At 41.1% G+C, this 14,083-nt stretch overlaps 1 protein-coding gene across 1 annotated transcript in view; it reads left to right on the top strand.

Moving 5' to 3' along the window:
• KLB (klotho beta) overlaps nucleotides 1–13,468 on the top strand; it is a 33,022-nt gene extending 19,554 nt beyond the window's left edge. Inside the window, exons 2-5 of the mRNA XM_042936592.1 lie at nucleotides 795–1,305; nucleotides 3,530–3,798; nucleotides 9,356–10,499; nucleotides 13,040–13,468. Coding sequence (XP_042792526.1) covers nucleotides 795–1,305; nucleotides 3,530–3,798; nucleotides 9,356–10,499; nucleotides 13,040–13,404 — 2,289 coding nt within the window. The 3' untranslated portion in view covers nucleotides 13,405–13,468. The remainder of the gene's footprint in view (nucleotides 1–794; nucleotides 1,306–3,529; nucleotides 3,799–9,355; nucleotides 10,500–13,039) is intronic.
• The last annotated feature ends 615 nt before the right edge of the window (nucleotides 13,469–14,083 follow it).

Here is a 14,083-nt window from a genome sequence, read left to right as displayed (position 1 = left end):
CAAGAGATTTCAGAAAGCTTAAGTGAATTATCTAAAGCCACACAGTAAGTACCTAAACTTCAAGCCCAAGATGGCTGAGCCCAAAGCCCACATTCTTTCTACTGGTTTCCTGTTTTGTATAGTACCTATCACTCTTTAACAGTAACAGTAATAATAATAACTGTTATGTTATATTAATAATATTTTATAAAAGAATAGTTATGAAATAAAACTGTTATATTAATAATAGTGTTATAAAAATAATAGTAATTATAATAATGGCTTATGTAGGGGTTACTCTGTGCCAGGCACTCTTCTAAAGTCCTTTACATATATTATTTCATTCAATCCCAACAACAAACCTAGGAGATGGGCTCTATTATTATCCATTTACAGAATTTTGAGAGTGCATTATCTTGGACTTATAAGTTAGGGCTAAAAGGAGATCCTGTAGAATGATGAAAGATCACTTGTCTTTGTCTTTTTATGTAGAGGAAGAAACCCTACAATCCACATAATATCTCATGTGCACCCAGCCCCAAGAGGGCCCACGAAAGGAGTCAGGGAGAGGAGAAGAACGATGGAGCTTGGACCAGAGCTCTCTGCCTGCCCTTGGTAATCCTATAGGAGAGGCTGTAGGTTGGAAGCACAGGAGAAGCAGAGAATAGACTTTGAGATCATCAGGGTTTCCTGACAGCTTTCCCCTACATCACCCTGTGCTGCACTAATTTGTCAGTGAAAAGACCTTCTACCAGCCAAGTTACAATCCTTGTGAGTAAGGACAATAAAAATTAATAATATTTTCTTCTTATTAGGCTCATTCTAAAGTTTGGCATAACTACAACGTAAATTTCCGACCACATCAGAAAGGTTGGTTGTCAATCACGTTGGGATCCCATTGGATTGAACCAAACAGATCAGAAGACATGATGGATATACTCAAGTGTCAACAATCCATGGTTTCAGTGCTCGGATGGTTTGCCAATCCTATCCATGGGGATGGAGACTACCCAGAGGTGATGAAAAAGAAGCTGCTCTCCATTCTACCCCTTTTCTCTGAAGCAGAGAAGAGTGAAGTGAGGGGCACAGCTGACTTCTTTGCCTTTTCCTTTGGACCCAACAATTTCAAGCCCCAGAACACCATGGCTAAAATGGGACAAAATGTGTCACTCAATTTAAGAGAAGTGCTGAACTGGATTAAACTGGAATATGGCAACCCCCGAATCTTGATTGCTGAGAATGGCTGGTTCACAGACAGTCATGTGAAAACAGAAGATACCACAGCCATCTACATGATGAAGAATTTCCTCAACCAGGTTCTTCAAGGTTGGTTGTACATTAGCTCAATTTTTAAAACTTTTGAATACTAATCCTTACAGGATACTTAAAGTCATCTTCCAACATATGATTATTGTTGTTGGGCTTCCCCATTGTCTAATGTTGATAGAATTTTTAAATGTTACTCTCATGTCCTTTTTTAATAAAATTTTGAGAACAAAATAGTTTTAGACTATAGATACATCCTAAGTTGGTAACAAGGTGCTGTATCATTCTTTGTAAAAGAAGGCATGCTATAAGAGATACATCCCAAAGTTTTTTGACAGTAGTAACTTGGTTTAAGATGTTGAAAGCTTTTCTTGAAACTGTGCTGTTTTTATTCTATTACATGACTAAATAGTAAAAAGGCCTGGAGACAAAGAATGAGCCATGAATGGCAAAGCTGAGTAATTTCTATGGCTCCTAGATAGTTCTCTGACCCCTAGTGACCCCTCATACCTTTTCCACTATTCAAGTAGTGACATCTACAGGTGACTATTGAAATAATGGAGCAGAAGATAAGCTCAAATTATGGTGGGTTTGTCCCCTTCAAAATTGGGCTCCATTTCACCCAAATACAAAGAAATTCTTGGGGCGCCTGGGTGGCTCAGTCAGTCAAGCATCCGACTTCAGCTCAGGTCATGATGTCACAGCTCGTGGCTTCAAGCCCCACATCGGGCTCTGTATTGACAGTTCAGAGCCTGGAGCCTGCTTCAGATTCTGTGTCTCTGTCTCTCTGCCTCTCTCCCAGTCGCTCTGTTTTCTCTCTCAAAAATAAATAAACATTAAAAAAAAAAAAAAAAGAAATTCTTAGTGGATCTTTCTAAAAGTCTGTAGCTCTCTTTAGAAGTCATAAGCCTAAGGGTGCCTGGTTGGCTCAGTCAGTAGAGTGTGTGACTCTGGATCTCAGGGTCATAAGTTCCAGTGCCACGTTGGGGATAGAGTTAATAAACAAACAAACAAACAAACAAGCAAGAAGTCACAAGCCCAGAGGAAAATCCCAGGTTCTGCAAGAGAGTCTTCAGGGAGGGTCCTCTGGGAGAGCAAGACCTTGTTTCCCCAACCTGTGGGAAGGAGCAGCATGGAACAGAGCCATGCCCAGTCACAGGAATGTGCATATGGGGACCGCCAGAACACAGGACTCTGCGTACAGGGCCTGAGCCAAATACCTACGGTCGGGCAGAAGGGCTATACATTCCCTACATGTTACGATTCCATTTCCCCTGAGGACTGTACAACACCAAAGGGACTAGCACCAGGGCCTACCGAAATATATTTATCTCACTAGAATCTTTTGGCATGGATTTTCCACCTTTTAGGAAAAGAACATCAGTGACAAAAACCCAACAATGCAGAAATGAGGGCTCTTAAGAAAAAAAAAAAGTTCATGATTGACTTGGGCATTTGTTGCTTTTATTGCTGCTGTTGATTTCCATATTTCATTTTTGCCCAATTCCTAGAAGTTATTGAATCAGTTTCTTTTATTTTATTTTTTTTAATTTTTAAGGGTTTTATGTTTGAGTAATCTCTACACCCACCGTGGGGCTTGAACTCAACAACCCCAAGATCCAGAGTCGCACACTCCACTGACTGAGCCAGCCAGATGCTCCTGAATCAGAGTTTTTAAAGCTAGAAACGTCCTGAGAGATCATCTTTTCCCATCTTTTTTAACAAATGAGGAAACTGAGGTCAACAAACTTGCCCCAGAGCACCCTTGCACCTCCTGCCCCTTGGCTGGTCAGTCCTTCTCTTACACCACTGTACTTGTTTTCTTCCTTAGATGCTCATTCACTTATGTTTATTCTCAAAGCTGATTTTTCAGTCCTTAAAGGGTAGCTACTTAGGAGATAGTTTCTCCACAAATGGGAACCAACCCAAGCTTGAAATGCGAAACTCTTGGTCACAAGCAGACATCTGCATTGGTCCCAAAGGGTTCTGGAAATTTCTATGCCTTCTGACACAGATTTGCATACTAAGTCTCAGGAATATTTTAAATTTGATTATTTCACTGTATCTTTCACTTGTTGTGGGTAGGGGGAGGACCATTCTGGATGAAAATAACTGCCACTTTTCCAGTATAAACATAAATTTTCTATTTTCTATAATGAGCCTTTAAATTAGGGGGAAAAGTTGGTTTCACAATATGCTCCTGGCAACATGTCCCCCAGCATACTGTTAGTGAATCATAACCGTGAACCAGAGTGAACATCTCTGCTTTTCTTTCTCTATGCAGCAATAAGGTTTGATGAAGTACGAGTGTTTGGCTACACTGCCTGGTCTCTCCTGGATGGCTTTGAATGGCAGGATGCTTACACCACTCGCCGAGGATTATTTTATGTGGATTTTAATAGTAAACAAAAAGAAAGAAGGCCCAAGTCTTCGGCACATTACTATAAACAGATCGTACAAGAAAATGGTTTTACCTTAAAAGAGTCCACGCCAGATGTGCAGGGTCAGTTTCCCTGCGACTTTTCCTGGGGTGTCACTGAATCTGTCCTTAAGGTAAGCGGCTACTTACAAATTAACTATGAACTGGTGCAAACAGTACACAGTATTTTATTTCATTTACTCAGTGACAACTATCAGACAATATCAGATATGATTACTTGGAGGTGATGGAGGGGAGTTGCGGAAAGAGGAAGGAAAATGAGGAGAATTGATGCTTACCGAGAGCCTCTCATGTGCCAGAACTTCTCCTTGGTGATGGAGATGAAAAGGCTGCCCTCAAGGAGTATACAGTCTAGAGGGAATTTACAGTTGCTTTTGAAGGAGGCATTGGTCAGTAGTGTCAAAGTTATAAGAAAAAGCTTTTTACAGATTTTGTTTGCCAAAAGCAAATTATTAGTGGCTCTTTATTCAAGTGGTTCCTGTTATCTGATAGATTTGAATAATTTGCCTTATGAGGTCTCTGTATCCCAGTGGAGCCTCTCATGTCTCATTCTTCACCTTCATCAGATTATTTGCTTAAATGCCACCTTCTCAATAAGGCTTTGCTCCACTCCAAAAAGTCACTATCTCCTCAATTCCCCTTCTTTTTCTTCTGTGAATCCTATTCATCACTAACATACCACTATGTACTTTACACATTTTTCTTTTTACCCCTAGCTTTATTGAGATACAATTGACATACAACATTGTGTAAGTGTAAGGTGTACAACATGTTGATTTGATACATTTATATATTGCAAAATGCTACCATAACAAAATTCCCATTTCTTTTTGTGGGGAGAACATTTAAGATCTATTCTCTTAGCAACTTTAAAGTATATATAATATAGTATCATTAGCTACAATCACTATGCTGTACATCAGATCCTCAGAACTTGTTAATATTATCACTGGAAGTTTGTGTCCTTTGACCAGTATCTCTCCATTTATCCCACCCCCTAGCAACTACTTTATGCATTTTTCTAATTTTTAAAATTTTTTTAGTTTATTTATTTATGTTTATTTTTGAGAGAGAAAGAGAGAGAGAGTGAGCAAGGGAGGGAGGGTAGGAAGAGGGAAACAGAGAACCCAAAGCAGGTTCTAGGCTCTGAGCTGTCAGCACAGAGCCAGATGCGGGGCTTGAACTCACAAACCGTGAGATCATGACCCAACCTGAAGTCAGACGCTTAACCGACTGAGCCACCAGGACCCCCTAGTTTATTTTTTTGAGAGAGAGCATGCACAAGAAGCAGGAGGGCAGAGAGAGAGGATGAGAGAATCCCAAGCAAGCTCCAGGCTGTCAGCACAGAGCCTAATGAGGGGCTCGATCCCATGAACCATGAGATCATGACGTGATCGGAAATTAAGAGTCAGATGCTTAACTGACTGAGCCCCTATACATTTTTCTTATTTATCACGTCTTCCCCCTACTAGAATGCAAGCTTTCTCCACACAAGGGTGGAGATGTTTGAGGCTTTGCTGCCTGCTGTGTGCCTTACTAGGGCAGTGTCAGGTACATGGCCAGTGCTCAATGCAAGGTCAACTTTTAGAGCGAGATGAGACCTTAGAGACCTATTCCAAATCCTTCATTTTACGGATTAAGAAAGTGAGACCCATCAGTTCATAACTGAGACCTAAGTGACTTGCCCAAGGTAACACAAATAGGCAGAACTATAACAGGCAACTCTCAAGCACCCATATTTGCAGTGCTCTTTTCAAAATAATAGCAACTATTTTTTAAACACTTATTATGTGCCAAGCATGTAGCTGTTGTATGTATGCACGTTCTCTCTATTAAATCTTAAAAACTCTCATTTTACAAGCAAGGAAACTGAGGCTTAGGGAGGTTATGTAACTCATTCAGGTTACAAAGATCTGTTTCATGACACCACGATATAAGATCTCACAATACCACACTATGGCCTGTATTCTAGAAGCATATGGAAAGACAACAAGATGTACAAGGGATGGGACCAGACAAAATGGCTCAAACCATGAGTGAACAAAGTCCACAGGTCATGAATATCAACCCCTGTTGATACTTAAACATGACTTAGTAAATGCTCAGAGATAATAAAGGGGGGAAAGATATAGAGTAACTTAAATACAGGACTGACTTATCTTCCACTTGTGTCCCCTATGGAGCCAACTACTTACCCAGTTCCTATTTCCTACACATGGCAAAGGCACGCCATCTTTTCCCTACAATTTCAAATGGGTTTATATTTTCTATAATTCCACACCCGCAAAGAAAGATCCCAAGAGACAAGAGTTCCTGCCTGCACATGACTCAACCTGTAAGTTTCTGTTTCATCTGAAGACCCACCTATACCCCTGTGATTGACACTGTGAATGTCTACCCCATCTGGGGACCCTACTCCTACTCCTAGGAGCGAAAGTGAGTCACTTAGGTCAGGGGAAAGCAATTCTGGGATCAACCATGTCTGGGTTTCATGCTTACCCCTGGAGCCTGGTAGACATCGATCTTCCTTGAACTTGGACTAAAAATGAGGATAAATTGTTTGCCAAGGAAAATTAGGGTGCTTTTTGAAAAATCAGCCAGAGGATTATGAATAGATGCCAAAAAAAAAAAAAAAAAAACTAAATGTCCTCTATACAAAGACTGACAAAATGAAAGTAACATTTTAAAAATATTAGTATGCCTACCTACAAATATCCCTATCTTACTTTCCCCCTGCCTCTCAGCATTCTTTTCTCCTCCAACATATTTTTTTAAGTTTCTTTATTTTGAGAGAGAGAGAAAGAGAGAGCATGCATAGGGGCATGGGGAGGGGCAGAGAGAGAATCCCAAGCAGGATCTGCACTGTCAGCCCAGAGCCCATGAACCATGAGACCATGACATGAGCTGAAACCGAGTTGGATGCTCAACTGACTGAGCTACCCAGGCACCCCCTCCTCCAACATTTTGTTCTGAAATATTTCAAACTAGTACAATAAACACCCATATTCCCTTCATCGAAATTGACCAATTGTTAACATTTTGCCACATTTTCTTTATGCTTTATAAAGTGTTTATGTTTTATAAACAAAGTGAAAAGTTTCAGATGTCATTACAATTCACCCCAAAATATATCTATTCAAATGTGTCTCCTAAAAATAAGAACATTCTCCTATATTATTATATTATCATACCCATAAGATTTAATATTGATTCAATATCATCACATTCCATATTCAAATTATCCTAAATCTTCCAAAAATGTCCTTTTTGGTTTAAAAAATGTTTTTGGATCAAGAATACAAACAAGGATGTCATTCATCTTTAGCCTCCTTTAATTCAGAATAATTCCCCCAAGTTCATGGTATTGGCAGTTTTGAAGAGTCCAGACCAATTGATTGTAGAATGTCTCATGTTCTGGTTTTCTTTGATTGTTTCTTTGTTGGATTCAATAAACCTCTGGAATGATACTATGTAGATGAGGTTCAATATATATCACATCAGGAAGCACATGATGTCATTGTCTCATTATGAAAGATGTTAATGTGTGGAAGTAGTAGTTACCAGATTTCTTGATTAAGGTAGCATTTGCCAGATCTCTTAATTGAAAGGTAACTTTTCCATTTGTAATTAGAAAGTAATCTGCTGATGACACTTTGAGACTGTATACATATCCTGCTTCCTAACAATATGTCACTAATGGTCTTAATATTGATTCATAAACTTCACCTGAATTATTACCTTGTAGATTGCAAAATGGCAAATTTTTAATTATATTATTCCTTCAACATATATTGGGTAGTTCTCTTAACTTCAGTGCATTATAATTCATTACTGCCATTGTTTCATTACTCATTTTGATGCTCAAATTATCTCACTCAAAGTAGCCAATAGGACTCCTTCAAACCGCTCCTGTGTCTTTTTGACATTTCCCTTTCAGTTTTTAAGCACATCCTTATTTTTCTGGCATTAGATGTACCAGCATCACCTCATTCTTTTCCTACCCCAGACTGGAAGAAGCCATTCTCCAAAGAGCCCAGGATCCTTTTAGTGGAGAACAGAATTTTAGAAACAAGCTCTTGGGAGCTAGGGTTGAAATCAGGGTTCACCATCTCTAATGAGATCTCTTAGATTAATCACACCCACTTGCTAAAACTAATGCTTTTTGGAGATTTTTAAAAGACACATTCTCATTGGCTCTTGCCTTATTTCACAGCAAGATTGCTCTTTGTAAACACCTTTTCAATATTGATGCTCTGAGGTTTCAAAACACTGAGACTGTCAATCTAAGCTAGAAGGATTGTACTCAAATAATTATATACACATTTAACTTCATGCTCACATGGTCAATGTTCTCTCAGTTTAATGTTCTAGATAACTGGTTGACAGATGGTAAGTGGGCAGTGTTATGGTTTTGTAATTAGACTACGAAGAATGACACACAAGAAAACAATTAGAGGGAAAATATTTACCAAAGGTTAATTATCATTTTTTTTCTGGGTGCATTTAAACTCAGCTAAAGGAAGAAAAGGTATTTTAACACAAATGAAGAACTTTTATTTTTCCTATTAATTCTGAATTTGGAGATGTTTTTCTTAAGCCTTTTTATTTTTAATTTATACTCAAGGGCCTAGCAGGCAATTATTGCAACCATGGAAAACTAAACCCAAGTCATGACTACCTTAGGTTTATAGATTGCTTTAGAGTTGACAGAGTGCTTTGCCAGAGTCATTGGCTCATTACGGCACATCTGTGGGGTGGGTGACATTGCTCTGTCACTATCCAGAGTTGCCAAGCCCAAGTTTCAAAGAGGGAGAATGAGGACAGGAGTCCAGGACTATCTCCTTGGTGGAGGGGCAGGGTATGACACACCATCAGATCCAAGAGTCAATTTGGGAGTTTCTGGGGGATATTTTCCTGTTTTCCCCAGTCATAATCCAAGTATCTTGCATAAAGAGGGTGTTCAGTATTCTCCTGTTGGATGAATAAATGCCGTGTTCTCACAGACACATGGGTAGGGACAACATAATGATACATATGTGATATCACCTGGACTTTTCAAATGTAAGGTGCTAGAAAATTGCATTCAGTAAATGCAAGGGCCATTCCCTATGCCATCCCACTAGCCTCTTGTAGGAACTATGGCTGGGTTAACCAGCCACCGTTGACTCCAAGTGCCGAACTCAGTGAAATCCTCTACAACTGGAATTTTAACTTTGCTGTCAACTTATGGCAGGGTTTGGAAGGTCCATCTTTCATGATTCCTTTTAACTGAAGGTACCAACCCAAATTTCCCAATGCATTTGAACAGAATCATGAGAGACCCCACTGTATAACTTGAGTTTTTAGGACAAGAAAGGAGTTTCTCAGTATTTTCTGAAAAACAACTTGTTATCCAAGCCAAGCCCTGGGTGTGTTTCTTTCCCTGTTTTCTGGTCTCCCTGGGAGATTTCAAGAGCTAGAAGAGAGGATGATCCATCCAGGCCTCTTCTATGACATCACCAGGAGAACTAGAAGAACATTCAGATCGTTATGAAGAAGCTACATTCTTTGTTTATGTTCTTTGTTGTCAGTGAGAGGCAGAATAAGACCCCCCCTTCTTCCTCTTAAACGATGTATGCTAAGAGCCTATCTGCCAGGGTGTGCCTTACTTCGATGTGCTTGTTTTCACAGCCCAAGGCAGTGGCCTCCTCCCCACAGTTCAGCGACCCTCACCTGTATGTGTGGAATGTGACAGGCAACAGACTGTTGCACCGTGTGGAAGGGGTGAGGCTGAAAACACGGCCAGCCCAATGCACAGATTTTGTCAGCATCAAAAGACAACTCGAGATGTTGGCAAGAATGAAGGTCACTCACTACAGGTTTGCTCTGGACTGGCCCTCAATCCTTCCCGCCGGCAACCTGTCCGTGGTTAACCGTCAAGCTCTGAGGTACTACAGGTGCGTGGTCAGTGAGGGGCTGAAGCTCAACATCTCCCCAATGGTCACGTTGTACTATCCGACTCACGCCCACCTGGGTCTCCCCACACCCCTGCTGCACAGCGGGGGATGGCTGAACCCATCCACAGTCCAGGCCTTCCAGGACTACGCCGGGCTGTGCTTCCAGGAGCTGGGGGACCTGGTGAGGCTCTGGATCACCATCAACGAGCCCAACAGGCTGAGTGACATCTACAGCCACACTAGTAACGACACCTACCGGGCAGCCCACAACCTGCTGATTGCCCACGCCCTGGTCTGGCACCTCTACGACCGGCGGTACAGGTCTGCGCAGCACGGGGCCGTGTCGCTGTCTCTGCACTCGGATTGGGCGGAGCCCGCCAACCCCTACGCCGACTCCCACTGGCAGGCCGCTGAGCGCTTCCTGCAGTTCGAAATCGCCTGGTTCGCAGAACCCCTCTTCAAGACCGGGGACTACCCGCTGGCCATGAGGGAGTACATCGCCTTCAAGAACAGGCAGGGGCTCTCGCGCTCCGCGTTGCCTCGGTTCACCGAGGAGGAGAGGAGGCTGGTCAAGGGCGCCGCGGACTTCTACGCGCTGAACCACTTCACCACCTGGTTCGTGATGCACGCGCGCCAGAACGGCAGCCGCTACGACGCGGACAGGGACGTCCAGTTTCTGCAGGACATCACCTGCCTGAGCTCGCCCAGCCGCCTGGCTGTCCTGCCCTGGGGGGAGCGCAAGGTGCTGAGGTGGATCCAGAAGAACTATGGAGACGTGGATGTTTACATCACGGCCAATGGCATCGATGACCAGTCTCTGGAGAATGATGAACTCCGAAAATACTACTTAGAGAAGTACATTCAGGAGGCTTTGAAAGGTGAGGCGAGGGGCCATATCAGATACAGTGAAATAGGACATTACCAGCTAATGTGAACCAAAGAATGAGGGGAGAAGGCGCATTAATGACAATGCCAGCTCATTAGGGAAAGTTTAGCAAGGATAGAAAAGCATTTTTTTAAAAATCAAAAACAATGACAACCCATAGGGGCGCCTGGGTGCCTCAGTTGGTTAAACGTCTGACTTTGGCTCAGGTCATGATCTCACTTTGGTGAGTTCGAGCCCCACATGCGGGACTCCAGAGGAACAGAGAGAGAATCTTAAGCAGACTCCATGCTCAAGCTTGCCACCACCCTGAGATCACCACCTCAGCAGAAATCCAGAGTCTGATGCTCTGGATCAGACAGCCACCCAGGCAGCCCTGTGGGTTTTTCTTTTTTCTTTTTTAATACTAAAAAGTAGGTATCTTTGAATACAAACCTGTGTCTTCATTCCTAATTATCTCCCTAAGGACTGCCCACTATGGAATTATTGGGTCAAATGTTATAAAGGCATTTTCTATCCCCCCTCCCCTAGTAAGCTATTTTTTTAATACTGTAAAAAATTTTCCTCAATTTTATCTATTTTGATAGGACCAAACAGCAGTGTTTGAGAGTCTTTATCTCCTACTCTTTCCAGCATTTGCTACTATCATTTTTAAATATTAATTTTAAATATTCATAATAGATTTGTTGAAGCAGCAAAAACATCCCAGAAATATGTTTACTGAGCACCGAATATGGGCAGAAATTGTTCTAGGCACCATATCAGCACTCACCAAAATAAAGACTACTGTCCTCATGAAGGCTGTATTTTTGTGGGATGAGAATCAGCAGGTAAGATACAGAGTGTCAGAAGCAAAAAGTTCTATGAGAAAACACAGCAGGAAAGAGGGAAGAGGGTGCCCAGGAGTGGGGTTTAGGAGTGGTTACAATTCTAAAGCGTAGTTAGGGACGTCTTCAAAGACCTGGAGGAACAAGGCAGCAAACCTGTGCAGTTATCTGTGAAGTGTTCCAGGTGAGAGAACAGCAAATGCAAAAATCCCAATGTGGGAGCATGCCTGGCCTGTTTGAGGTTCAGGAAGGTTGAAGAATGAGTAAGGGAGTAAAGCAATCAAAGATGAGGTCAAGGAAGTAGAAGAGGCATTAGTAAACCATCGTTAAGAACTGCAGCTCTTTCTGTGAGAGACAGGCTATTTAAGGTTTTAAACAGCAGGGGAACATGATCTAACTCACAGTCTTTAAAAAACACTCTGGCTACTCTTTTTTACAGTGAATACACTATAAAGGAGCAACAACAGAATCAGGGAGGGTTGGAGTCTAAGTAAGAAATAATGGTGGGTTGGATTAGGTTATAGGGTAGAGATAGTGAGAAGTGGCTAGCTTCTGGACTGATTTGGAAGGTAAAGTCATCAGGCTTGGATGGAGAGTGTTAGAAGAGTGAAGAATGAAATCTGTTTTGGTTTGAGCAACTAAAGGGTGAGCGGCCATTTACCAGGTCAGGGAGACTGACAACAGGTTTTTGGAGAGTTGTTTGGTGTTGCACAGGTTAAAGTTTGAGACATCTATTAATCAATCAATTAGAGATGTCACATAGGCTAACTGGAGTCTCAGGTTCAGGTCTGGGGCTGAGATACAAACTTGGGAGTTAAGACCAAGAATGGGATTTAGAAACAGTAAGGCTGGATGGTATCACTAAGGGAGTAAACATAGAGGACTGAGCCCTGGGACTTCAATACTCAGACGTCAGAGAGATGAGAAACCAATGAGTAGGGTGAGTAGGAGCCAGTGCTTTCACTAGAGGGTGTGCAATCAAGGATATTTTTGCATAAGATACTAAAAGTTATAGCATGTTTATATGGAAATGAACCAATAGTGAGGGGAAATGTGAGAGGAGAACAGATGGAGAGATGTCCTTGAGTAAATCAGAGAATAAACAGTGTATAAGAGTCAGCCTCTTCCAGGAGCATGGAAAGGACATCCACAGCAACAGAAGTATGGTAGTAGGTGGATAGATAGGATTGTGAGAGTTTGAAGAATTCTCCTGTGAGTATGTTTTTCAGTAAAATAGGAAGGAAGGTTATCCCTTCAAAGCAAGGACAGAGGTGCTATGTTTGAGGAGGGAGAGGTGTTAAACAGCCAAGCAAGTGACTAGGGGAAACCAAGTATGGTTATTGGGCCGCACCAAGGACGTATTGGAGACCTGAAACCAGCCAAATAGGTAAGACTTTTGTGCTTATGATCAACTGAACAGTGTAAGTCCTTTTCCACCTTCATGGCTCCAATTCATAAATGCGCTTCTGTGCTCTGCTCCCAGTTTTTATATTATGGATCAAAGTTTTACTTCAAATGTTTAAAAACTTAATTACACATATTTTTAAAATTACACATATTTTCACTTTTACCAATCATGAAAGAATGTCAAAAAACCCTTTAAGGACAATCACTACTTTTTTATGGGTATGACTTTATTTCAATGGAAACTAAATTCTTACTTACTTTATAGTCCATGTGATTAATGTTCATTTCTGATATTTTTCAGCACAACTGATTGATAAAGTCAAAATCAAAGGCTATTATGCATTCAAACTGACTGAAGAAAAATCTAAACCCAGATTTGGATTCTTCACATCTGAATTCAAAGCTAAATCCTCAGTTCAGCTTTACAACAAACTGATCAGCAACAGTGGCTTCCCTTCTGACATCACTAGTCCTAGATGCAGTCAGACTCCAAGAAACACAGAGTGCATTGTCTGCTTATTTCTTGTGCAAAAGAAACCACTGATATTCTTTGGTTGTTGCTTCTTCTCCACCCTGGTTCTACTTTTATCAATTACTATTTTTCATAAGCGGAAGAGAAAAAAAATTTGGAAAGCAAAGAACTTACAGCACATACCACTAAAATAAGGACACAGAGAGGTCTTAGTGAAACTGATCCTATTTCTGTATGAAAGAAAGTTTAAAAAATTCACTCCGGTTCCATATACTGGTAACTTACAGAAGAATTACCTATATTGTAGAAAGACAATTTGAAATACTAGTGGTAACCAAGTGATGACAATCGAGGTCTCTGTTGTGTGGTTCAAATGAATTTTCCCTTAAGGTGTGGACATCAGTGAATTCAGTTCTTGGATCTGAAGGTAAAGGCTTTACCCAGACAGTGAGCTAGGATTATCTGATACACTACTTCATGAAGTTTGATGAGCTGTTTTCTATCATTCTTCTCTAAATACCAATAGCTACATTTAACAAATTATATTGAAAAAAGTGCAACTTTGGTTAGACTCCACAACAGAAAATTTAAAACTCTTAACACTGGATAGTCAGTGATTATTCCGTCACTTCTAAGGAGGTGCTTTTCCCCTTTAGAAAACACACAATAGGATTAGTGTTCATTTATCATCAGCTACAGCATAGACTGTTAAGCCCACTGATCCTAGTTTTCAATAGTAATGTTATCATTTATAAAATATAGGATTTTGTGGTCTCTCCTTGCACAAGATCCAAGTTTTAAAAAACAAATAACTTCCATAACTCATCTCATGGAAAGGTCACAGGACTAAGATAAAGGACAGCTAGACTCACC

The sequence above is a fragment of the Panthera leo genome, chromosome B1 (genome assembly GCF_018350215.1).
Source record: "Panthera leo isolate Ple1 chromosome B1, P.leo_Ple1_pat1.1, whole genome shotgun sequence".
NCBI lineage: Eukaryota > Metazoa > Chordata > Mammalia > Carnivora > Felidae > Panthera > Panthera leo.
Note: the sequence above shows the minus strand (reverse complement) of the source record. Positions and strands in the feature narration are given on the sequence as shown.